The sequence below is a fragment of the Mauremys mutica genome, chromosome 2, assembly GCF_020497125.1.
Source record: "Mauremys mutica isolate MM-2020 ecotype Southern chromosome 2, ASM2049712v1, whole genome shotgun sequence".
Lineage (NCBI taxonomy): Eukaryota > Metazoa > Chordata > Testudines > Geoemydidae > Mauremys > Mauremys mutica.
This window is the reverse complement of record NC_059073.1, coordinates 69,981,846-70,009,315: the sequence shown is the minus strand read 5'-3', so window position 1 is coordinate 70,009,315 and position 27,470 is coordinate 69,981,846. Positions and strand designations below refer to the sequence as shown.

The 27,470-nt window shown below is 41.4% G+C and overlaps 2 protein-coding genes across 5 annotated transcripts in view; one reads left to right on the top strand and one right to left on the bottom strand.

The window, feature by feature from the left end:
• Window positions 1-20,660, top strand: part of LYN (LYN proto-oncogene, Src family tyrosine kinase) — an 85,407-nt gene extending 64,747 nt beyond the window's left edge. For all 4 annotated transcript variants that reach the window (XM_045005031.1, XM_045005032.1, XM_045005034.1 and 1 more), the window contains exons 11-13: window positions 5,220-5,373; window positions 6,873-7,004; window positions 20,154-20,660. In XM_045005031.1, the coding sequence (XP_044860966.1) occupies window positions 5,220-5,373; window positions 6,873-7,004; window positions 20,154-20,356 (489 nt within the window). In that variant the 3' untranslated portion in view covers window positions 20,357-20,660. The remainder of the gene's footprint in view (window positions 1-5,219; window positions 5,374-6,872; window positions 7,005-20,153) is intronic.
• A 167-nt stretch (window positions 20,661-20,827) lies between these two features.
• LOC123363724 (kinesin-like protein KIF20A) overlaps window positions 20,828-27,470 on the bottom strand; it is a 48,560-nt gene continuing 41,917 nt past the window's right edge. Inside the window, exon 20 of the transcript XR_006576874.1 lies at window positions 20,828-22,063. The gene's annotated coding sequence lies outside the window, so the exon portion shown is untranslated. The remainder of the gene's footprint in view (window positions 22,064-27,470) is intronic.

The following is a 27,470-nucleotide window of genomic DNA, read 5'->3' as shown; positions in this document are numbered from 1 at the left end:
AAGGATTGGGACCCAAAGGTGTTTTACACAATTCCAGGCTAGGGTGACCAGATGTCCCAATTTTATAGGGACAGTCCTGATATTTGGGGCTTTTTCTTATATAGGCACCAATTACCCCCACCCCCATCCCGATTTTTCACATTTGCCATCTGGTCACCTATTCCAGGCCTTCTTTGACAGGTCAAAGTCCTTAGTTGAACAATAGGCATTCATGTGGACTTTGAAGTGGATCCATTTCCTAAGCGTAGCTGTTAATTATTCACATAGATTAACATAAGGCAATTGCCTGTTTTTCCACCATTCTCAGCTGATTTGCAATACATTTTCAAAAAGAGATGAATACAGCGATATCCTATGTTTACAGTTCATTTAAATGTTAAAATGTTCTTTTGATCTCTGAATTAACAGAATACAGCATAGACAGGGAATGTTTGATTACATTGTTAACCTCTACCAATATATATGTAAATACACAAAAACACAAACATTATCTCCCCATGTGTTTTTAAGGGTTGAATTTGAGTCATTTATCCTGCAGGATGCTTAACCCTTTCTGGTCATGCATCACAACATTATTTAAGGAATCTGGTTGTGGTTAATTCTAGGCTAATAAAAATCCCAGTGTGATCAGTACCATGGCCATTCACTAAAGGCCCTTCAGGACTGGAGAGTGCTCTTAGAAAAATATAATGATTCTCTCCCTCCCAACCCCCTAGCCCAAAAAAGAATTCTTCCAGCATTATACCACAAACAGTTTAAACCTCAAAACCCCCTGCACTGTTGGCTTCTTTTACAGCCTAGACACCAGATTCTACCTGTGTAGTGTGGCTGCTTTGCACTGCCCTGTCAGTTCAATCAGGCCTTGAAGTTTGGTATATCTGTCCCAGGGATATGATTCCAGTTTAAGTGTGTCTCTAGTAGTACACAGCTGACAATGGCTCTTAGGCCATTCTTCTCCCTGCTCCAACATAGTAGGGAGGAGGGAATATGACTGGGATGCCCTAGTCATATTCCCAGCTGTGGCTTCAGACCCTTAGAGTAGCCAGGGCAATTCAGAGTCTCTGCAGAATCAGGATAATGTAGAGGGGACAATTGAGCCACCTTTACACACACATTCCTGACTTGCACTCTACAGTTTGACAGTAGCAGAGGATAAGAACCTTAATTTTAAGCTTTTTTAAAAAAAACATTTATTAAATCTAAGAGGGAGAATTTAAAGATTCATCTGAAATATGAGGTTCACATAGGTGCAGTGGCTGATTAAGGTGCTTGTAGGTCAGGGATTTGAGTCTTGCCTGATTTCATGCTGAAAGGCCACCTCAGGTTCGTGCAGCTGCAAAATGGGCACCTCATCCATAGGGCAGTCAAAAGAGTTGGGCATGATCCTGGCCACATTGGTCCCTGGTGTACCCTTGGCAATGAAACTGACGTGTCTTAAGAGTGTCAGCCTGAAGAGCCATTGACTTGGGGGAACTTTGAGATGAAACAACAATACTGAGTCCAATGAAACACAGTTTGGTAACACCGGGAATTCGTATTTTTACATGCAGCCTAGAAACAAAAAGGAGCATCTGTTTAACGTACCGTTAAATGCACATTCTCTGTAAGTTAACACGCAACAGACAGCATTGCAAACGATGCTGAAATCACATGTTAGAGAAAAAACTACGGCGGAAAAGCTTATACACCTTTCTGGAATGGAAACCAGAAGAAAAGAAAGAGGACTGTGTGTGAGCTGAAATACTGCGCAATCAGGGCTCTGAGGTTCTTCAGTCTTGTCTGCTCTTTGATGCTACTTGCTCCAGCAGCATTCAGTACTATCTGGTTTATCTACCATTATCTTTCAGCAATCATTTTATTTAGCACTCGTAATAGTGCTTTTCATTTTGAAACTACTCTACATACACTTACTAATTAATTTTCCACAACACTCCTGTGGCTGACTCAAGCATCTTCCCAGTTTTACAGAGGGAACTGAGACAGAGATTACAGTATAAAGCTAGTCTAAGATCACAAAACAAATCAATGGCAGAGCTGAGAAAAGAATGCTGGCTCCCAGCCCTATGCAACGTTGAGCCTGATTTACTGTGTATTTTTCTATGTAGCTTTGCAATAGGGAAGCTGGTTTATGGAATGGTTTATTTCTGCCACAGGATACTGGATCGTTCAACATTCTGATGCGACGTACATAGTTTTACTGTTTGGAGATTGGATTTTATATATATATTGTCCTGGTAGTCCTGGAAGCCTGGCAATAAATATTTAAAGGGGGGAAGGGAATAGAATACTATTTGTTTAGTAATCACAGCCATGCAGTAAATGTAGAAAGTGTGGAAGTACGGTACTCCATGTCCTAACTAGAGTTGCCAACCCGCCAGGATTGTCCTGGAGTCTTCAGGAATTAGATTATGTCATGTGATAAAACGTCCAGGAATATGTCCAACCAAAAGTGGCAACCCTACCTACCATATAGGCAATAAAATCAAAACCAATACTAAAACCAACCTCATAGGCCTGTCTAGAGTTTGCAGGTAGCTGAACAACAGCTGTTTGGTTGCTGATTTTTGTGTGTAAACTATCTTTACGTGAGTGGGCGAGAGTGACTTCATTTTCCCTTTTCATGCTCATTACTTGATTTTTACATATAGCACCCGTGGCTTGTTAATGAAACTCACATGATTATTATTGGAATATACAATTATTACAATGCCCGTGGAAACTCCTGTTTAGTGGTTGAACCTCTATGTCACCCCCTACTATGGATAGTGGCTTATGCCACACCTGAGCATTGTTTGTGTAAAAGTATAAACCAGTTTTCAGTTACTTTGCTTCTCGCCCTCTCTCTACTCCTGGGGGAATTCTGCACCAAAAAATTAAAAAATCTGTACAAAATATTTTAAAATTCTGCAAAATTCTGCATACTTTGTCAAAATAACACATTACAATCACACCAGTTTCAATTATTTTGGTCATTTATTTCAAAATACCGGTCAGCAACTATGTCTGTAACAATAGACAACAAAAAAGATTCAGGAAATGTTTTTTGACAAATAGATTCCTTACTAGGCATATTAATACAGAATTCTTAGTAATAATTCATTTAAACTACAACACAGAAATGTATTCCCCTCACTTCTCAGAAGCAGTGCAAAGGCTTGGGGAAGTCCGGACTAATGGAGGAGCAGTGGGAGAGGGAAGTAATTGCTGGGAAGGAGTCTGGGGGTATGCATGATTTAGGCGTGATTTTTGAGCTTCCACATGATTCAGTGCAGACAAAGGATTGTCCTGAAATGTCACGGAAAAAGAGTAATTTTCAGTTCAAAGTTGCTCAAAATGTAATAGATTCTTTTTTTTTAAATAAAGGGCCAGACCCTCAGCTGGTGTAAATCAGCTCTATTGATGTCAAAGGATCTGGCCCCAATATTTTGTTTCTTTTTTTTTTTAAGTTCTTTCCTACAGTGTTACTGGGATATTGCTGGCAGGGTTGTGGAAGTACATATAGAATTTAAAAGTCACCATCACAGTCTGTATCCCATAGTGTTGTCCTGTTCACTATGCCACATTGACCATTCTTGTTAATGTGTGTAGGGGAATGATGGGAAAGTTGATTCCTTCAGTGACACTGGTGCACTTTTCTGCCTGTCAACTGAGTTATTGTGAAACCAGATAAAACCGACATCAGTACCAATTATAGTTTGCTCTCTGCTTCTTCCCCAAACCCAAGTAATCCAACTTTGTGTGGGGCTAGGGGCACAGAATTCACTATCCCAACTTATGGCCAGTCTTTAGGTCTCCGAAAAAGACCCTTTGCGGTAAGTAGTGCAAGCCATAGCAGCTACTCCTTTCATGTTATTTATGGATATAAAAAGTTCACACACATGCATTCTGTTCATCACAAAATATTGGTAAAAATACTTTTTTTGGTTCAGCATGAGAACCTTTATTTCTGTTTTACAACTTAAACTGCACACACTTGTCTGAAGAAGCAGCACTGCCGCAATATATTGGTTTATAAGAAAATGCTCACCGGGGGGGAGGGGGAATGCTGTTATTTTTTCCATTGCCTGCCTCAAAAAAGAGGAACAAAGAGTGTGCAGTAGCTGTTATAAATGCTTGCCAATGCACTTGGCTTACCCGTCAGGGACTTTTTTATGACATTAGCGGAAGTGTCTACTTTTTTTTTTTTTTTTTTTAAATTAGAGTCAGATGCTCTGTCTAGAACAAAATGGAGCAAGCTCCTGTACACCTGTGGCAGTGCAAGGGCAGCCACACAACACGCAGACTGGTGCTAACTTCTCCTGCACTGACAAGGAGACCGCTAATGTGCCGGTGGATTGGGGGTTGGAAAATGTTTCCTATGTTCTCTTCCTACCCCAGCATACTCACAGAACAGACAGCAGTGTTTTCCCCATACAAGAGGAAGGGTATTATAACATACCATCCACAGGAATTTTGGAAGAGCAGTATCAGAGCAGATTAGTCTGTATAGTCCGGGTTCCTTCCTTGGCAGTGGCTTTCCAAGTGTGCAAGGTTTATTGTCCCGTATAGCAACTAGGACACACTTTAGTGGTGTATGAATATATCACCCAATGTTTTCACACACCATTTTAAAAATGAAGTAATGATCTGGGCAAATGCTGAAAAATCATCTGATAACTGCCAAAATATTTACCACTTTTAATTTGGTTAGGATAGTTATGAAATAAAATTACTATTTTTTTCTTTGTTTACGTATGAAATTAGGGTACGTAAGAGCAGGGTTTTGCCAAACATTCCTAGTGTATGAACAGATGCATACAGTAAATGGGAATAAGCACAAAGTTAGTTGACCTCTGTATGATGATTTTCTTGAAAATGTTCAAATTTGTATTAGATATTATATTAGCAACCTGTGGAACTCTTTGCCAGAGGATGTTGTGAAGGCCAAGACTGTAACAGGGTTCAAAAAAGACCTGGATAAATTCATGGAGGATAGGTCCATCATGGCTATCACTGAGATGTCTGTTGTGAGTGAAGATTTGCAGGATTGGCACTTACGCTAAAAGCTTTTCTGGGCAGGGACTTTGCCCCCATATATATGTAAAATGCTCAACACATAGTTGATGCTATAGTAATTAATGAAGGTTACTGATGTGGTAAAGGAGAAGAGCTCATAGTGGCTTAGGATGGTACAGTGTGCTGCAAAAATACCAAAAATGAAAGCACTGCTCTTGTTACAGATTGCAGAGGGGATGGCATATATAGAAAGGAAAAACTACATTCATAGAGATCTGAGAGCAGCTAACGTTCTGGTTTCGGATTCACTGATGTGCAAAATTGCTGATTTTGGACTAGCCAGAGTAATTGAAGATAATGAATATACAGCACGGGAAGGTATGTATCAATTTATATTTTTCAGCTCTGTAAAACTCATTCTGTTAAGAGCCACAGATTTATGCATTTGTTTAACATAAAAATGAGAAGCACGTAGCACAGTGTGAAAAATGCCAGAATAATTTGTTAAATACAGTGTTCTAATGACAAAGCTGTTCTTAAAAATTACTCTGTCCCCTCATTCCAGATTGTTCAAACTAGAAAGTTTATGAAAAGTACAGTTTGTACCTTCTTTAAGCAACACAATACATTTTACAAATCAGACTAATTAACTATTTGGCATAACATAGCAAAGCTTTTCATCTTGTTGAATTAGACAATGAACTGAGTTTTTCTTAATTGCTAAGAGAAAATGTTAGTATTCGTTTTTATCCTCAAACGCATAAATGACATGTGCTCGAGCATCCTTTCCACAATAGAGTTGGTAAGTAGAAGTGAGAGGATTTTAAAATATGGTTAGAATTTGCTCTGCACCAACTTGCTTGTGTTGTTTAATATAGTTGGACATGAAACAAAGGATTAAATCAATTAAAATTATATTGGAGGTAGACTTGTGCCTAATTCTGCATTTCTTACAAAAGCAAAACTCCCAGGGAAGTCAAGATTCTATATATGGAATGGAGTTAATTAGGGGTAATATTAATGACCGTGATGCAAAGTATTTGAGTGGCACAACCATTCCATGAAAACTCTCATCTTTTGATTCTGAACTGATAAATGTAGAGGACAATAGAGCATAGACACTGGTGGGTTGAAAAGCAATGTATAACTTTTTTATTTTTTCCATCTAAATTTGTAAGTAAATGTAGTAGTTGTGAAAGGTGTTAGGCTGACAACATAATAGAACAAAGTCTTCAGTTCACTCATAAAAGTATGGCATTTCGTGTCTGCGAAAAGTTTTCCCCACACTATCATTCCAGTTGGTCTGAAACAACCTCTGAGGTACGAGAATATATTCAGTCAATTCCGTGCCCATTCAGGGTGGGACTGTAAAAGGAGACTGAGGAAGTTAGATACTGAGTTCCTAACTCCCTTAGGTTCCTTTGAAAACCCCAAATTCAATTCTTAACTTCTCTGAGACGTCCAGGAGACACACAGGGTGTGTGAGAGTACATCCTGGTGGCTCCATCTGATCCAGCTCTTAGTACATCTGTGCAGTGCTTATGTAATGAAAGAGGTGCCAGGACTCAAGCAATTTTTTTACATTCACAACTGATGCAGCAAGCCCAGAAGTGCCGGGGCTATGAACTGCCAAGCCTAGAGGTGCCGGGGTTCAGCCCTGGCACAAATTAAGCACTGCATATGTACAATAACTCTTGGACAGGAAGAGCAGCTAATACCTTTTAAGTCCCCTAAAATAAAGACAGGATTTTGTACTAAATACTCACTGTATACCCTATACTTAATGGAAATAATAGATGAGTCTATAAGATATGTTAGTAGTTATATTTTTCAAGCAACTTATATATTTGGTTAATTGCGAATATATTGTTTCTTAGGTGCAAAATTCCCTATTAAATGGACAGCACCAGAAGCAATTAACTTTGGTTCCTTTACTATTAAGTCTGATGTGTGGTCCTTTGGAATTCTTCTGTATGAAATTGTTACCTTTGGAAAAATCCCTTATCCAGGTATGGACATTTGCTTATATATCATTACATGGTATTTATATTTTGATGCTCTTTTGGAGAGTCACACAAAAGAGTTAACTGAGGGGGAAAAAGTGAATATGTTGCAATAATGGCAGCACTGTGGATCTGAAGTGTGCATACTGCAGGCTACCTCAAAGAATTTTGAAAACTCTCAGCCATTTTATATGTACCTAACACTGCATGCAGCTTTGTGGGAGCTTTAAATCAGCAAGTTATGTGTAATCTAAAATACAAATCCTGCACTGTTGTACTTAGATAGTATATTTTTGTACTCGAAGTTAAAATTGTAGTAAATGCTGAATTCCAATAATTGTCACTGAGCCTGATTTTCCAAAGCTCACTTCAAATGGTTTAATGATAGACTAGACAGATGATATTACAAGTTCTAAGATTGTGTATCATTGCTATTTGTAAGTAGTGAAATGTAGCTCCTGAATAGGTGGAATTTCAAATGAAACCAACTAAGCAATTCGGCTTTTACATAAACAGCCATAATATTTTGTCAGCATTAGGCGCTACAAAAGAACATGAAAGCGGAATCTAGAGAAGTGCTGATTTTCCATTGGAATATTGGCACTTTGGTGATAAGGTAGCTGGGACATAGGGCTACGCTGGAGGTTTCTTACATTAGGCAGACCTGATTAAGCAACCTAATGTTGATCTATTTTTCTTTGAAGATATTTTTACAGGAAAACGCATGTGTTACTGTAGTTTCCCTGGCTTAAGCAAACAGAAAAACCTTGTATAAAGGTGATAGATAGATATGATCAACAAAAAACTTTTGATAATGCAGAATTAAGATTGCCTGGTGGTATCTCGTGCCTTTCCAGAAGGTCAAGCACAGCAAAACTCAAACAGCTGAAAACCAGGAAATAAAGAGTGAAAGTAATGATGACACTAACACAACCTTAACTCTGCCACTCTGGAGCTGGCAGGAGCCACTGGGAATTATTTGCATGCACTGCAGACCACGGTGTTGGCCTAGCTGTGTAGCATGGCGGCAGGATTAGTTGGACCAACTTATGGGATGTGTGATATGAGGAGACCGGGGGGGAGGGGGGCTTTGTGGGGAAGGAGGGGCAGCTAAGCCTTGCTCCCTGCCCTCTTCCCGGTCTGAAAAGAGGTGCCTTGAGAGATCCAGTATGTCTCATTTTAGCAATGAGCTATGTAAATTACGCCAATAGTGGGACAGAAGTGTCTTCTCGCTGTGGAGACAGTGAGGTGGGGTACAAGCACGATCTATGGCAGAGGTTCTCAAACTGGCGGTCAGGACCCACTGGGGGGTCATGAGGTTATTACATGGAGGGTGGGTGGGTTGTGAGCTGTCAGCCCCCACCCCCGGCCCCGCTTGGCATCTACTATTTATAATGGTCTTAAATATATTTTAAAGTATTTTTAATTTATAAGGGGGGGTTGCACTTAGAGGCTTGCTGTGTGAAAGGAGTCACCAGTACAAAAGTTTGAGAATCACTGGTCTATGGGTAAATGGAAGTATAGTATTAGATGTATCCTGTGCCTAAGAGTGAAGGGGTTGTAAAATTTAGCAGAGGTAGGGTTGTTTATGTGGCGTGGGCTGTGTTTTGAGTAAAGGGCAGGTGTAGGTAGCTCCTCTTCAGTACATCACACCTCAGCAAATAGAAGGTGTTAGGCTCTATCCCACATGGTGACGTGCCTTGTCCCCGGAGTGTTCTGCACTATCTACAAAAGTGGAGTGCAAGTATAAATGGTATGGGTGTATTGGGGAGGAGCTCAAAGAGGACAGATTTAAGGTTGCATTAGCACAGACCGTATTTCCTGGTTTTCAAAGGTTTAAATGTGTGTTATTTTCAGGGTTTCTAGATTCTGGTACACAGACAGGAGCAGGGAGAGGGGTTCAGACCATGCCCTGGAGAGGCAGGGCCCCCAGATCCCAGTGTACACACAGGGGTAGGGAAAAGGTCTCAGACCACCCAGAAGGGCAAGCCCAGGAGGGGCCAGGGAGAGAGTGGTAGGACCTCTCAGGCCCTGGCACACACGAGGGGGGGCAGAGGGAGGTGCTAGGGTCCCCTCCAGATCCCAGCACACACAGCAGGGGAGAAGTGAGGCTGACAGCGCACTTGCTCCTAATCCTCTCACTGCCACCTACCCCCATGTCCCAAATCCTAGTGTCCATCACCACCCTGACTTAAGCCCCCAAGCCCCACTCCCTCCCCTTGCTGCAGCCTTAAGCCCCCCTACCTTATTCCACTCTACTCTTCCACCCTTTAATCTCTTCTCATCTCCCTGCACTCCCCACCTCCCCAGCACTGTGCCACAAATGTAAGTGTCATTTCTTTTGAAAATAGTATGATCCACTTCTGAATTATCTGCTGTAGTCAGACTACATTTCCCAGAAGTTAAAAACAAAAAAACAAGAACTATCACTTTGCAGAAGCAGATAGCAGCAGCATGCCTAACAGATCTTCCTTGGACTTCTGCCAAGGGTACGGTCTGAAGTTACAGTGCTGGGGTGTAGCTCAGGTTCCAGGGCCACCGGAGGTCTCCTCGAGCCATCAAGGTCATGTGAAGCCAGGCTGGCTGGAAACCTTCTTGCCTGGTCTTTTTCTGCATGTGTACATTGCAATCTGTTTGGCATGCGAGTGTTTGGTACGTTCCATTCTAGAAAGCTAGACTCTTCCTTTAATAATGTTTTCAGTATTGCTTCCCCAAAGGGGCAGTGGGTGCCATGCACTAGCTGAGATGCATTGTTGAGTGAGCGAGAGCAGCTGGGGGATGATCAGAGCCATGGTTTGAACCCCAGGTAGAATGGGTAGAATCTGTGGACTTTATGAAATGCTTTTTTTCCCTAAGGGGCTGTATCAAGGGAGCCCCTTGCTCAAATGACCCCACATTTGGACCATTTCCCTACCCCGTACCTCCATGAGGCATAGCAAATTTCAAAACAATCCAAGTAAACAAGCAGAGTTTAGAACATTTAGAAAAAGTCGCCCTTTAAACAGGAAGAGGTTCTCAGCCGTAACTATAGCTGACCTGGCGCTCCACAACTATATATAATTATTCATCTATTTCCCCTGGCTCAGGCATCATTTATCAACTCCCTCAAATGTTCCAGGAAGCAGAATGCCATCATGTAAATACACATTGAGCTTCATCTTTGAGGTTCTGAAAAGTTCACATACAAATCACCCATCTTCCTGAGGGAAAGTTGGAAGGTTTAACCACACTCCTACGTACCCACCATCTGCACTTACTGGATGGTATAGTTTTGAGGAAGAAGAGTCCTAGAGGCCTTCCATCTTCCCTCTTAATATATCCCAGAGTAAATGACGGCTGCATATACCCATTCAAGCGCAGGAGTTCCTAGAAATGCATTCTGCTAGGTCCTACAGCTCTGGCTGTTTAAACTCTGAAAACACTCAAAGCACCACTGTACAAGCAGTCCCAGACTGCATAAAGCTTCAAAGGGCTAGAGCAGGGAGTTCAAGTCTCGCTGGGCTAGAATGGTGGGAGCAAGCCTGCCATCCCCACCTGGATTAGGGGGGCCAGACTTTCCAGTTGCTCCTCTAATGAGAAAGAGGGGAAGGGTGAGTCTCCATCAGCTTAGAATAGGGGAAAGTGTATTGTCCAGGTCACCTCCAGAAAAGGTAGAGTGAATGTAGGTATGTTCATTGCTCCTGAAGACTCTGATCCAGCAAACCACTTAAGCACATCAGTACTTCTTGACTTCAGTGGGACTACTCAAGTCAGTGGGACTGTTCACATGCTTAAAGTTAAACATGTTTAAATGCTCTCTTAGGTAAGGGCCTGAATATGTGAATGGGTAGCAGGCCCAGCAGACACCCACTCAACGTACTAGAGTGAGTTAATCAGCCATTAGGCGCCATTTCCTCAAGAAAGTATCAGGTGGAAGTTGAGTGTGGTGGGAGGATTTGTGGTATCCTCCCTAAAGCTGAGGTAGTCTGATATACATGCTTATCATAACTGAACCCAAATGCTTAACATTTTGAGGGTCACCCAATTTACCTATCCGTGGGTATCTTGAAGTTTGCTATTAAGAATTAATAGTTGTGAAATGTAAAATGTGTGCCTGGGTTTGTGCAGAGATATTAAAAGAAAAACCTAGAACCTCACAAAAAAAAGTTTGTTTTAAAGTTTTGCAACAAATCCTATTTTCCATCTTTTCCTCCATAAAAGCAGTGCCATGCTGCCATTTATGCTTTGTTCCAGGAAAATATGTGGAGTATATTGACAGTACAGTACAGTGTTCCACCTGTTTGATTTTAAACTAGTGAGAGAAAGGGTGTTCTGTGAGAAAAATCTGGGCTATATCCTCTCCAAGGGCTTTTTTTTTTTTTTAAATACCTAACACCCAGTGCAGTTTGATGCATCCCACTGGAAAAATAGTAATTCTCTGCAGAGTCCCGCACTTAGGAAGGAAGAATCCCATGCACTGCTACAGACTAGGGACCAAGTGGCTAGGCAGCAGTTCTGCAGAAAAGGACCTAGGGGTTACAGTGGATGAGAAACTGGATATGAGTCAACAGTGTGCTGTTGTTGCCAAGAAGGCTAACGGCATTTTGGGCTGTATAAGTAGGAGCATTGCCAGCAGATCGAGGGACGTGATCATTCCCCTCTATTCGGCATTGGTGAGGCCTCATCTGGAGTACTGTGTCCAGTTTTGGGCCCCACACTACAAGAAGGATGTGGAAAAATTGGAAAGAGTCCAGCGGAGGGCAACAAAAATGATTAGGGGGCTGAAGCACGTGATTTATGAGGAGAGGCTTAGGGAACTGGGATTGTTTATTCTGCAGAAGAGAAGAATGAGGGGGGATTTGATAGCTGCTTTCAACTACCTGAAAGGGGGTTCCAAAGAGGATGGATCTAGACTGTTCTCAGTGGTACCAGATGATAGAAAAAGGAGTAATGGTCTCAAGTTGCAGTGGGGGAGGTTTAGGTTGGATATTAGGAAAAACTTTTTCACTTGGAGAGTGTTGAAGCACTGGAATGGGTTACCTAGGGAGGTGGTGGAATCTCCTTCCTTAGAGGTTTTTAAGGTCAGGCTTGACAAAGCCCTTGCTGGGATAATTTAGTTGGGGATTAGGTCCTGCTTTGAGCAGCGGGTTGGACTAGATGACCTCCTGAGGTCCCTTCCAACCCTATGATTCTATGAGCTACATAGATAATTCATTTATGTCAGGGATGAATGAACTGTATCCAGAGATTGAAAGGGGGACTCCAACCCTTACATCACTCTGTTGGCAGGTTTTAAGAGGCTCCCAAGAGCTTTCTCCAGCACAAATGGTGGGTGGGTGGGTGGGTGTGTGTTTTTAAAATACAAAGTTAAATCTCCTGGTTTACACTGAAAATGTAATACATGAAACCAAAATAACTGTGGAACCGGCAAACAGCTGTGAAAACACAGCTTAGCAAATTAGTTGGGTTAGATCGAGTCTAGGACATAACACTCCAGGAAGAAAAGTATGTCTCAACTTTGTCCTACCAATATTTAGTACCCAGGCAAAATGCGTCCCCCTAGAGTAGAAATAATAAATAGTATAATAAAATAAATAATCAGCTCTAGTAAGAATACACCTCTACCTCGATATAATGCTGCCCTCGGGAGCCAAAAAATCTTACCGCTTTATAGGTGAAAATATATGTTATTCGTGTTATATCGAACTTGCTTTGATCCACTGGAGTGCGCAGCCCTGCTCCCCTTCCCTCCCCCTCCCCCCCCCCCGAGCACTGCTTTACCACGTTATATACGAATTCATGTTATATTGGGTCGCTTTATATCGGGGTAGAGGTGTACCTTACATTTTTTTACTAACAGTTGAAAACTAGCTAACTAAATCTAAGGTCTTATATGCAGTCCGCTTAAAGTTCTGTGAAATGATTTGAATTATATTTGACAAGGGGTTAACACCAGTATGAAAGGACTATAAACATACAATTTGGCAGAAAGATTTACAGTCAAAACTGAGTTTTTGTGAGCTTTGTTTCTAACTTCAACGGCTGTTTTTCTTCCTGATAATTTTGAAGTGATTAGTGGGATTTATAGTTACAGAAACTATTTTGAAATATAAAATGCAAATATCTGATTTTTTAGGCAAACAATTTGAACCAGTTGTTGAGAAACTAATTTCCAGCTGATCATACAATATGTCAAATATTGGATACATTCAGACTCACATTGCAATGGCATCATCTGCTCTCTATTACATGTACCTCCTTTCAGATCTAGATTCTCCCTCCACACCTGTGATCAGTTACTCCCAACAATACTGGATGTTAGTAAAATAAGAGGGCTCAACATAAGGAATTAGTTCTGCATTCTGTCAAGTTTAATGGCTAACTTTTGTTAGCACTGCCTCAAACTCGTAAGTTAGCATCCTGTATAAGATCATGAACTGTGTAAGAGATGTGCATTCAGGATGAATTTCAATTAAGTAATATATGGTTCTGGTGAAACTGTTCATTAAGAAATAGTTTACTCATAATAATGTCTTGGAAAATTAGAGACACACTGCTACTCCTTTGTATCTTTAACTTATACCAGAATCTATAACAACCAATCAAGCTGTATAGCTGGGAAATATTATTTATTCAGTATACACATTTGTATGCATGCTCATCTTGTTGTGTCTTGGCATGTGTACTTAAAATGTGTCATTAATAAATATTGATTAACAGAAAGAACTCCTCATTATTCTCTTGAAAACTATAAATCATTTTTACAGGTGGGATTTTCACAAATTGACTGAAGCACAAAATGGGCATATTTGCCCCATGCATTCAGAATGCAGCAGAACTAGGGTGACCAGATGTCCCGATTTTATAGGGACAGTCCCGATTTTTGGGTCTTTTTCTTATATAGGCTCCTATTAGCCCCCACCCCCGTCCCAGTTTTTCACATGTGCTGTCTGGTCACCCTAAGCAGAACAGTAAAGGTGCTGAACATTCTAGCCCTGATCCAGCAAAGCACTTAAGTACATGAACAGTCCCATTCAATGGCACTATTCACTGCTTAAAAATAGGAACATGCTTGCATGCTTTTTGGGATTGGAGCCAGAGTGCTTAACACCTGGCAGGATGAAGCCCCTGGTGAGCAACTGTTGTTCTTGTGCACTGACGCTCATCAGATAACATTATTAAATCTACAAAAATAAAGTAATTGTAATAGAGCATTGGAGCAGTCTGCATGGAAGATAAATGTCTCATTGACTTGCTCTCTACTTTTATTTTCCATAAGTGCCTTGACCTTTGCTCTGAATTTGTGTAGCAGCAAGCGACTCTTGTCCTATGACGACATCCTGTTTCACTGATACTCTCAAAAGCTACTTGGATGCAAAAGCAAGTGCATTTGCACTATTGTAACTGGGACCATTTCAATGCTTTTCACCATATGGAAAATTGAATGCAAATATTAAACCTGGGCCCAAATGAAGAGTTCTGATCCAGATCCAGATTTCATACCTGAGATCTATTTTTGTGCTGGGCTGACACCAAAACCCTGGATCCAAACATCTCTGAAATTTGGAAATGTTCGGATCTGGATCTGAATTCTCTGACTCAGGCCCGTTTCCAGTGTTAATATTTAAGAAATTATTTGCAGGGAATTAAAATTATTAATGTTAAAAAATAAGACTTCACCTTAAAGGACTGTAAGAGAGGACACCCATCACTGTTTCTTTTAAAAGGAAAAAGCATTGGCTTATTCATCCAATAAGGTACTGTGGATGGCAGAACTTTCACAAATATTATAATTGTCATTCATGTAGACATTTTGAATATAAAAATAAAGTTGGCAATTCAGTAGAGTGCCTGCACAGCTTCCATTATCTTTTGTCTGCTTTCCTAGTGTATGTTGGCTCACGTTATGGAGATAAATGGATTTACCTCCTCTCTGCCCCTTTTTGAGACAGCATGGACCCCACAGACACATGGAGAGAGCAGACCCTGTTCTCTGTGCATCCACAGAGAACCAGGCATAATGTTGTCCTCCGTTAACAAAGCAAAGCATAAAACTCCCCTCCATATTCTCATATTTCCTTTGTTCTGTCCTGTTGCCTCCAGCAGCCTTGCTCCAGCACTCTTCCTGTAGTTTAGAGACCAAACAAGTGCTTTCACCACTGTCCATAAATAAGCTGGCAAAATGTGCTGTTAAATACAATGTAACGCTATCCCTTCCACCTAATGAATGTGTTAGTCTCTGAAATGTGCTTAGCTTCGTTCACCTCGGAAAGATCCACTTCATTCACATCTGCCAGTTGACAGTATGATTTACTGACACACTGTTATCTACTCCCCTGCTTGTTGAACGAAAAAAGCCGCATTCTGATTGGCTACACCAGAATAACTCAATTGGTTCTAATGCAATTACTTCAGAAATACACTGGTTATCTGAATCTGGCCCAGTAGACGTTATTAGCTAACTTTTGAGCGCACTTTGATGTTTCCTCTTGCCTGTTCAAGCTGCCTTTTCCCCTGGCATTTCAGAGATGATTGTCTTCTAAGCTTATGCAGAATAGAAAATAAAGCATCTGATTCTTGCTCCCCTTTATGGTAGGTTTGATGTGATAGGAAAAGTAGCTTCTGCACAGAGTGCTGTGGGTATAAAGCACCTTGCAGTTCTTGTTAGTTCTGTGAAAGTCACTGTTCTATCATCCAGATTCCTTGTGCTAGATCTGGCCATTCTCTCTCCTCTATCGGGCTAGGAAGGCTCCTGGAAGCCTTCCTCAGGTGTCACAATTTTCACAAGAGGCTTTGGTTATTTTGTGGGTTTTAGGGAAAGAGGGGCAGCTACAAGTTTGAGAGACGATGGAAGCGTTCCCTGAAAGCTCTTCTCCCTGCTTCTCTGGATTTAGCCCGCGTCCCCCTTGCTTTGCTTCCCTCTAGGCTGTATAATGGAGAGAATGACAAAGACTGTTTGCCTCTGCTCCTCCAACTACAATTATTCTTTATCCTATGCTCGGAAGCAAATGGTAGAGAGTGAATGATCTTGTAGTTAAGATGCCAGACTGGCACTCAGATCTGGGTTCAATTCTCAGTTTGATCACAGATTGCTTGTGTGTGACTTTGGCCAAAGCATTAATCACACTCTGCTTCAATTCCCCTTCTGCTGATACTACTGCACAGTACCTTTCTCTCAGCTGTCGTCTAGCAACTCTTCAGTAGTCACAGTTTCCAGCAGGGTTTCTGTTCACAGCTGATTTTTCTAAGTACTCTAAAATCCCCATTCACAGGCAGATTGCCTTGAAACTTACTGTGCCACAGCAGGGGTAGGAGTAAAGTGTGTGGCACAAGTTTGGGGTCATTTGCCTAAGGGGTTACCAACATAATCTGTTATAAAACTGCCCTTATGTGCCCACAGATTGAGTGCAAAGGAGAGAGGGAACATGAAGTACCTGGTACTAGGATACCACTCTAAAAATCAATTAATAAAAAACGTGGCTGATTTACTTGGTTCTATAGTGTGCCAGTGCAGTTGCTGCTTTGGTTCCTACCAGCTGGAGCTATCTACCCACCACAGATTTTATTACTGACTCTCCTACCTGTACATGAGATGAAGGCAACTGGCATTCTTCATACCTGCAGCAGTTACACAAAGGCATTTATAACCGATCTGGAACTTGAATCCAGGACCTTTTATATGGCAGTCCCAAGCCTCAGCACTGCACTGCCTTTTGAAGTACATGTGTGAAATGAAACTAGTCACATATGCTAGACTATTAGCATAGAAACTGTGTGTAATGAAAGGGGCAGGGACTATAGAAAGAGCTGGATGTGTGATTTAAAGGAATGGGCTAGGATGTGAGACCTAGGGTCTGTTCCAGGCTCTACTGTGATGTTGGGCAAGTCACAAAAACCATATAATAAGATGGTGGCTACTTTGAGAGGACGGTGTAGAGCCCCACCTTCAATGCTGAGAGGCATAGGTTGAAGGATGGTGTTTTAGCTAAACATTAGTTTAGAAGTGAGCAGCCCTTGGTTCTAGTCTTGTGTACTCTGTGGAGTACTGGCCTTTGTTCAGTAGACACCGAGGCGAAAAGAATAAGGTACTGAGATCTCCCTTATGCGCAGAGGTTAAGGTTATATCAAAGTGTCACCTTAAAAAGATTTTATCATTCAGTGGGGGGGGATAATACTCTGGTGTCAAATCCCAAAACTATGTCCATTAAAGAACTCCACCAGCATTCTCCTGTGATGATATGATCCTGTGTGGTAGACGGGAGTTCACTCCTACCCACCTCAGTTCCTTCTCCCACTCTTGAGACTCCTGCTGTTATACAGAATGCTGAAGCAGAGGGGAAGATGGGAAGCTTATGTGAATGCAAACAACAGTTACAAGTTAGTAACGTTTTTCTGCTCTAAAAGCCTCTCTGTATTCCCACTTGTGCCTGAGCAGCTGGAGAGTAGGCAAGAAATTCTTACCTAAATACCAACTATAGCACCAGGTTCCTATACTGGGCCTTGAACCACAAAGGTGGTTGTGGGGGAGTTATGGAGGGTACAGCAGCTCTCCTAACCTGAATCTTTAAACCAGGGACTAGTAATTTGCTATGTAAGACTTACAGCGTTCAACATTTCCTATGCCAGTGAGGCTGCTTGGCAGTAGGGTCTCACTATTTGTAAAACGGGACAAAATGTTAATTTTAGAAGAGCAAGGGCCAGAAGTCACAAGGGGAACTTAAGTGCTCAAGGTAGGAGCTAGAGACTTATGTCCCCCAGTTAGGCACCAGTGGCATTCACAGAATCTCTGCCCAGCTGCTGTGAAACACTATATGCACTTAAGTTTCCAGTGTTAGGTAGCTCTGTGTGGGCCTGGGTCCCCCAGTGACTTAAGTCTTGCCACCAACAAACAGCTCACTTAGGCTTAGTTAGCATGTGAAACGTGATATTAAATTATATCTAAGCATGTCTCTTGTCTTTGGCCATGATCTAGGAGGCATGCTTTGAGTAGAAGAACCTGTTTATAATCTTTAACCCAGTGATGAGAGCACTCATCCAGGTTGTGGGAAACCCAGTTTCAACTGCACCCTCCCCTTGAAGCGGAGAAGGGATTTGAAGGGTGCCCTATTCAATGGGTTATGGTATAATTTGCTACTGTGTATTAATTAAACAAACAGGGGCCCTGGAAACTGAGCTTCCCAGGGAAGTGCTCCCCACGGTTGCCTACAGAATCCCTCCTACTCGGCCTGGCCTAAATCTTCCTTGTGAATTCCACCCCAAACCTTTAGTAGGTAAAGACCCAGCACCTGTAAGACATGGAGATGAGGTTCCCTGGAGTTGAGTACGGTGCCAGAAAAACACAGATTGAGAAATTTGGATATCAGACTACTTTAGTCATGAAGGGACTTTTGTTTGTTGGTTTATAATGCTAAAGAGGTAGAGTGGCCATCAAGCCCTAAACTCACTCACCTTCAGAACAGATGTAATTGCTAGGAGGGTGGTTATTTTGATTAATATGCTTAAGAGGTTCAAGCCAGAGGCTCATCAGGGTCCAATAACTTTGTTAGGGCAAGACTGCAGTCTCATGATGGCAAGTGAGACTATCTGGGCCACAGGGGAGGGGCTGCATATCTTTCCATGATGTGTGGGTTTGAGGTGAGAGAAGAGGTCTGGTATCCTGAGGTAGCCTCCAAGTACGAAGAGGTTGAAGGTACCCTGAAGTGTTTTCAGATTGGGACCAAAGGAGCAGATACAGGCAGTGGAAGAGTATGTGGCAGGGTGCCTAGCAGCATCACTGAAGGGTATCTACCCATGTTAAAGGTGTCATTAGGATCCAAACCAGTGAGACCAGTGTTGAGCATCCAGTTCTGAAGGAATACACAGATGAAATTACAGTGGTGCTATTTGAGAGGCCCCAGGGGTCTGGGTGTTCAGAAGAGAAAGGATGTAAAACAGAATAAAGAGGAAACACCTCCTCTGGGGAAATGTGTTATTACACAATCAAACATTGAGTCTGGTCAGGAGGTACTAAGAAAGGCATCTGAGCTCAAGGAGTAGGCACTATGGTTACTACCTGTGGCACTGAGGCTTCTGCCACTTTAAAAGGCTGTGCCAGTTTGTTCTTCAATGTGGCTTTAGATTTAACCAATACTAGATTGTGCAGGGTGAGAGATTGTCTTGCAGGTTAGGGCTAAAGAGATGATCGAAGGTGGTACTGAGACCAGACTGGTAAAGTGTCTCCTGGGTCCTGTGTAAGAGAAGCTCTGCACAAAGGCTGGTGTTGGTACCATGAATGGGCCCAATCGAAGATCTCCCCCTTTAGGTGCAGGGAGTAAAGGTGTCTCAAAAACAGTACATAAGATTACTGAGTGATCTAAATATGGGATTCTGTCTCCAGTATTATCAATGGGTAAGAGGTGCACCTGTTGAAGGCCTTAGGTGTTTCAGGTTGGACATAATCCAGGTAAAGTACTAAGGTCTTCTGGGACAGTGGAAGGGCTGCTTACTCTAAACTAGCCTATGCTACTCTAAACTATTTACAAAGCCGACAGCTGGGCTTGAGAAAATATAGTCCCAAGGACACAAAGGTTCATTCCATTCACTCTCTGCGGTGACCATCAAGGAGCAATGGCCATGAGGGCATATCCCTTATGTAGAATAACATCTCCCTCATGAAAGACAGCACATGACACAGCTTTTCAAAGTAGTTACAGAGCCTGATATGTCACAGCCCACAAGTTGTGAACACAGAGAGGGTTTTTCCTCAAGGCCCTCTATTTCCTGGTTTTCCAGCAGTTGGATTTTTGGAATTTAAAATGTGTTCTGGAAAGGCATGAGGAACATAGAGCACTGTCTACAACCTTAACCCTACATTAAAGGGTTTTTGCATGTGAATTTATATTTAAGCTCTGTGAGCCACAGACCATCTTAGATGCTGTGCATATACACAGTATATAGTACAATGGGGACTCTGACCCCCAAGACAATACTGTAGTACAAGTAAATTGCCAGGAGATGAGAAAAATATTTCTCATTTACTGTGTCTCTCTGCTAGCTTTAATTAAAGGTAAAAAACCCTTGCCATGGCCCCTGAGATTAATTGATTTTTTGGGGGTGTGGAGTAGCAGCAAAAGAAGGTGCTCTACTTTGATTATCGATGCACAAATCTGCTTCTAAAAATCATTTTTTTTGTTTTAGGTATGAGTAATGCTGATGTGATGGTTGCTCTTCAGCGTGGCTACCGCATGCCACGCATGGAAACCTGCCCAACTGAGCTTTATGATATCATGAAAACATGCTGGAAAGATAAAGCAGAAGAGAGGCCAACATTTGATTATTTACAGAGTGTGCTAGATGATTTCTACACAGCAACAGAAGGGCAGTATCAACAGCAGCCATAGAACAAAGGAACACGTTGCCAGTTGGCACAGACATTGTTCGGACAAACTTGGCAGACCAGTTGTTTCATGTATTTGGATATCCTAACCGATTGTGGCTTCTGAAAGTGGAGGCTGAAATTCCACAGGAAGAATCATTCTGCCTAGAAATAAACCATGTTTTTCTATGGTTAATTTAATTTGAATGATCACTCTGCTTGAGGTTAAGAGTTCTCTTTAGATGTTATCTTTTTATTTGCCTAAATAAACATCCAAACAAGACAAGCTTTGAAGACAGAGACAGAGTGCAGTCATACCAATACAGACTTACAAAGTATTTGAAACTGCAAACAGAATTTGGGGAAATCTTTAAATGATCATGCCTTACAAGAAAATGTATGAAGTCTGAAGATCAATATGAACTTATGAATGGAAAAGTTAAAGAATTTCTGCTCCCAAATTAGCTTTTTGAAAGATAGTACATCATGAAAGTTGTTATTTTTTTTATAGCCTCTGGTTATCTTACATCAATATCTGGAGAACAGTATCTTGTTGCAAGATTCAAATATTTAGGATGTAATCATCCTCTTTAACCCTTTCTGAAAGGTAATTTTTACACTTAATTTAATTCTCTTTGGCATTTATGCACAGCTCAAGCATTTACACTGTTAAGATTTGAAAAGTGTCTTTTACAGGCACCAAGGTAAGAATAAGACCTGCAATATTATTGCATTATAAACAGTAATTATTGTGCTAGATGTGTCAGAAAAAAAAGACAGCATATTGTCTTGCTCTGTATATAGAGCACATGAATTTAAGCCTGGAACCACCTGCTCAAAATCTATTTTTCCCCAGGTTAAGTCAGCGGCAAATCTCCCCTATATTTTGAAGGATCTGGCCCTTAGTAGTTTGAAACACTGTGATCCATCTATTACCCATGAAAATGCTTTCTATAAGTATCTTAATATATTCCTCACATTTTTGCTGTTTCAATTAATTGAACTGAAAGCCATTTTAAAGATTAGCCAAAATGAATGTTTTAAAATGCACCATACCTTATAAGCATACTGTAATCAGTGAAATTACATTGAAGTGAGTTAGCACCCTGGGTTTTGCTTTTCAGTATGTAATTATTACTAATTCATAACACCAACTATGTAACAAGTAAATCAGTCATGTTTTTAATTGTTGGTTCTTAATGCATAGTCTGTTAGGATCCAGGCATATTAACAAAACTGTATTTGAACTAATTCTCAGTCATGAAGTGAATCATCAAGTTGAGTATGTTTTAGTTATCAAAAAGCATAACTAGTGCAATTACCAGGTGACTGCCTGTTTCTGTCCTCCTTTATATAAAGTGGGACTGGGCTGTTCTTACAACCAAAACATGTTATGGTAAAGGGTACTTACGGAAGCTTTAAAAAGAGGCTAACTACTGCTGAGGCTTTAGTATACCTGCAGTCCAAACAGTGATCAGTATAAACATTCATTGCTTTTCTTTTTTAGTAAAGCATAGCAGGTTCTGAATGAAGTCAGTCAATGTGCAGATTAACCACCACAGACTGTGTAAATATTTTTACTGTATGGTGATTTTAATAAACTCTTCAAATTTAAAACTTGTACCACTGTAGTTCATCCTGCAAATTACAGTAAGTAGCCAACTTCATAGGCCAGGCTGACAGTTTTCTGTGTACAAGGGTCTGATCCTGCATTCCTGTCAGTGTTCAGATGCTATACAAAACAAAAATAGTTTTTAGTTATCACAAATAAATCTTGCCTCTTTTATACCTGTTCATCTCAGAGGAGCAGTTCAGAAATCTCAAGACAGCCATTTCACTGCTGAATATTTTAGCAGAAATATACAGCTAAGTGGTTCTTATCCTACAATTCTGAACTACCCACCACAGTAGTAAATTGCAAAATCTTCAAAATAGCTGCTAAAACCTCACTATACTGCAGTGCCAATAGGCACCACCGTTTACTGAGCCATTTAGGAAAGCCTGAACACATGCAAAATTTACGTTAGCATTTGGAAATGCGAAGTCATCTTAGTTGCAGAAAAAGAGTCTAGGAGCCATACATTGGATCACATTCATTATATGCTTACAGAGCTAGTGCAGCACTGAGAAATGCAGGTGTGCTGAACTGTACTCAGTTACTTGTTCAAAACATAGGTGAAAGATAGAAGCATGTTTGGTTTAACTTAAGCCATATTTTATGTAATGGGGGGGGGGGGAGAATGATACAGACCGAGCTTTGTCTAAACTTAAATCTATTGACTGGGGTTTATCAAGATTCCTATTTGTTACCAGATTACTGTAATAAACCAAAGTATTGAAAATGAGAACCTCCATTTATTATCCTCATTTCTGATCCTGTCCTGAATGCCAGTGATCTGGCTGGATATTCAGTTTAAGGACTGAGCTAGAGATTGATCCAGATGGCGTTCAATCTGCAAGAAGGCTGTTTTTTTGGAATTTGCCATGGTTATGATGAGTCCATTTATAAACCAGTGGACACCTGTTTTGATAGGACAAATAACCCTGTTGAATATTGGTTTTTGGAAGAGAACCTGGTGCTTTTGAGATCAGAAAATCCCAATTCCTAATGGAATTTACATATTTATATGAAGTCCTGAGTACACAGTGATAGAGTTTTAACAGACAAAGACTCACTTAACCAGTTAGGAGTATTTGGTACTGACAAAGGAAAGAGGAAATTTCAAGACCAGGGCTTTGAATTACAGGAACATGAAAGTCTGAGTGTTGCAATAGTAATGCTGCTCCATCTAGTGGTTCACAATGTTAGTGATAACTCAGGCCTGGTCTACGCTTTAAAATGCAGGTCAACAATCACAGCCTTGAGGGGTGTGAAAGATCCACACCCTTGACCACCATAGCTATGCCAACCTAGCCCCAGCGTAGATGCAGCCACATTGACAAAAGAACGCATCTCTCCCTAGCTACTGCCACAAAGGAATGTAGAGTTCTCAGACTCAAGGTCAGAAGGGACCATTATGATCATCTAGTCTGACCTCCTGCACAATGCAGGCCAAAGAATCTCACCCACCCACTCCTGTAACAAAGCCCTAACCTATGTCTGAGTTATTGAAGTCCTCAAATTGTGGTTTAAAAAGACCTCAAGGTGCAGAGAATCCTCGAGCAAGTGACCCATGCCCCATGCTGCAAAGGAAGGCGAAAAACCTCCAGGGCCTCTGCCAATCTGCCCTGGAGGAAAATTCCTTCCCAACCCCAAATGTGGCAATCAGTTAAACCCTGAGCATGTGGGCAAGACTCACCAGCCAGCACCCAGGAAAGAATTCTCTGTAGTAACTCAGATCCCACCCCATCTAACATCCCATCACAGACCATTGGTCATATTTACCTGCTAATCAAAGATCCCATCATACCACCCCCTCCATAAACTTATCAAGCTTAGTCTTGAAACCAGATATGTCTTTTGCCCCCATTACTCCCTTGGAAGGCTGTTCCAAAACTTCACTTCTCTAATGGTTAGAAACCATCTAATTTCAAGTCTAAACTTCCTAGTGTCCAGTTGATATCCATTTGTTCTTGTGTCCACATTGGTACTAAGCTTAAATAATTCCTCTCCCTCCCTAATATTAATCCCTCTGATATATTTATAAAGAGCAATCATATCCCCCCTCAACCTTCTTTTGGTTAGGCTAAACAAGCCAAGCTCTTTGAGTCTCCTTTCATAAGACAGGTTTTCCATTCCTCAGATCATCCTAGTAGCCCTTCTCTGTACCTGTTCCAGTTTGAATTCATCCTTCTTAAACATGGGAGACCAGAACTGCACACAGTATTCCAGATGAGGTCTCACTAGTGCCTTGTATAACAGTACTAACACCTCCTTATCTTTACTGGAAATACCTCACCTGATGCATCCTAAAACCGCATTAGCTTTTTTTTTTTTAAAAGGCTATATCACATTGGCGGCTCATAGTCATCCTGTGATCAACCAATACTCCAAGGTCCTTCTCCTCTGTTACTTCCAACTGATGTGTCCCCAATTTATAACCACAATTCTTGTTGTTAATCCCTAAATGCATGACCTTGCACTTTTCACTATTAAATTTCATCCTATTACTATTACTCCAGTTTACAAGGTCATTCAGATCTTCCTGTATGATATCCCGGTCCTTCTCTGTGTTAGCAATACCTCCCAGCTTTGTGTCATCCACAAACTTTATTAGCACATTAATCTTTTTATTACTGATCTTGGCACAAAAAGTGGGAAATAAGATTGATCCCTGAGGAACTCCACTAGTAACCTCCTTCCAGCCTGACAGTTCACCGTTCAGTATGACCTGTTGTAGTCTCCCCTTTAACTAGTTCCTTATCCACCTTTCAATTTTCATACTGATCCCCATCTTTTCCAATTTAACTAATAATTCCCCATGTGGAACCATATCAAATGCCTTACTGAAATTGAGGTAAATTAGATCCACTGTGTTTCCTTTGTCTAAAAAAATCTGTTACCTTCTCAAAGAAGGAGATCAGGTTGGTTTGGCACGATCTACCTTTTGTAAAACCATGTTGTATTTTGTCCCAATTACCATTGACCTCAATGTCCTTAACTACTTTCTCCTTCAAAAAATTTTTCCAAGACCTTGCATACTATAGTTACTCGGATCCCCTTTTTTCCCCCTTTCTTAAAAATAGGAACTATGTTAGCAATTCTCCAGTCGTACAGTACAACCCCTGAGTTTACTGATTCATTAAAAATTCTTGCTAATGGGCTTGCAATTTCATGTGCCAGTTCAATATTATTCTTGGATGAAGATTATCTGGGCCCCCTGATTTTGTCCCATTAGGCTGTTCAAGTTTGGCTTCTACCTCGGATGTGGTAATATCTACCTCCATATCCTCATTCCCATTTGTCATCCTGCCATTATCCCTAAGCTCCTCATTAAAGACTGAGGCAAAGTATTTGTTTAGATAGTGGGCCATGCCTAGATTATCCTTAACCTCCACTCCATCCTCAGTGTTTAGTGGTCCCACTTTTCTCTTTGTTTTCTTCTTATTTATATGGCTATAGAACCTTTTACTAGTGGTTTTAATTCCCTTTGCAAGGTCCAACTCTACATGGCTTTTGGCCTCTCTCACTTTATCCCTACATGTTCTGACCTCAATAAAGGTAGCTTTCCTTGCTAATCCCTCCCTTCTGCTTTTTCTTAAATCACCTCTCTGAGATGCTTGCTCATCCAGCTGGGTCTACAACTCCTGCCTATGAATTTTTCCCCTTTCTTGGGATGCAGGCTTTTAGTAGTTTCTGCAACTTTGACCTGAAGTAATTCCAGGCCTCCTCTGCCTTTAGATCCACAAGTTCTTCAGTCCAATCCACTTCCCTAACTAACTTCCTTAATTCTTTAAATTTAGCCCTTTTGAAATCAAACCCTAGTCCCAGATCTATTTTGTTTATCCTTCCGTCTAGTTTGAACTGAATTAGCTCATCATCACTCGAACCAAGGTTGTCCCCTACAACCATTTCCTCTATGGAGGTCCTCACTACTCACCAAAACCAAATCTAAAAATGGCGTCCCTTCTTGTTGGTTTAGCAACTACTTGGTGAAGGAATCCATCAGCTATCGCATCCAGAAAAATCTGAGCCCTATTACTATTACTAGCACTTGTCCTCCAGTCGATATCTGGAAAGTTAAAGTCTCCCATGATCACACAATTCCCATTAGTGTTTACTTCATTAAAAAAACATTAAAGAGGTCTCTATCCATATCCAAATCAGATCCCGGCAGTCTATAGCACACCCCAAGCACTATCCCCAGGGAAGGCTCTAGTAGCTTTCTTTCCCAATGTGATTTTTGCCCAGACAGATTGTCTTACCCATTCCATCACTTATTTCTTTACAGTTTACCTCATCATTGATATACAATGCTACTCCACCACCTTTGCCTTTATTTCTGTCTTTCCTAAACAGCACATACCCTTCAATTCCTGTACTCCAGTCATGACTACTATTCCACCATGTTTCTGTTATCCCTATAATATCTGGTTTCACTTCCTGCACCAGTAGCTCTAGTTCCTCCATTTTGTTACCTAGGCTCCTCACATTAGCGTACAAACATCTTCATTTTTGCCATTTGGCTTCACTGACATTCCTTTACCCGATTAGGCAGACATTCTACCACCAGTATCACCTATTAGGCTGGTACCTACACTACTCTTCCTCCTTATGTCCATTCTCCTACCCATGGCTGTATCCTCTCTTACTTAGTTTTCTTCCCTCTCAATGTTAAATTCCAGTGTGGAGATTACCTGGACATCTCCCAAATATCCCCCCCAAATTCCTAGTTTAAAGCTCTCTTAATCAGTTGTGCCAGTCTCCATCCTAGAAGTCTATTTCCCTCCATAGTCAGGTGAAGTCCATCCCGAGAGAACAGTCCTCTGTCCATGAATGCTTCCCAGTGGCCATACATCCCAAAGCCCTCCTTATAGCGCCACTGCCTGAGCCATCTGTTGATTGTCATAATCTTGTCACACCTTTGTTGCCTCTCTCTAGGAACAGGCAGAATCCCACTGAAGATCACCTGAGCCTCAATTTCCTTAAGCATCTTCCCCAGTCTGGCATAGTCTCCCTTGATATGTTCCAGCGAGAATCTAGCCATATCATTCGTTCCCACATGAAGGACGATCAGTGGATTCTTTCCCACTCCCGTTAGGATCCTTTTCAGCCGCAGGTCCACATCCCGTATCTTAGCACCCAGCAGACAGCACACCCTTCTGTTCTCCAGATCAGCTCTAGTTACAGGCCTGTCTATTCTTCTCAGTAAGGAGTCCCCAATCACATAGACCTGCCTTTTCCTGGTGACAGTGCAATTCTCCCGTCTATCCCCTGTTCCCTCTGGCTGCATGTCCTCTTGATTTCTACTGTCCCTTCCAATCCTCCGCAACCCATCCCGTATCATCCTGGGGCTCATATTTGGTGTTGTCTCCATTGACTCTTCCCTTCTTCCTATAGGGCTAGCTGCTCTTCTCTTCTTTCTTGCTCTCTCACCTTCAGCAACCACCTGCTGTGCCCCTTCTTCATTTTCCAACTCCGCAAACCTGTTCCTGAGCTCTATTTCTCCTTCACTGGCCCGTCTTTTCCTCTGCCTGGT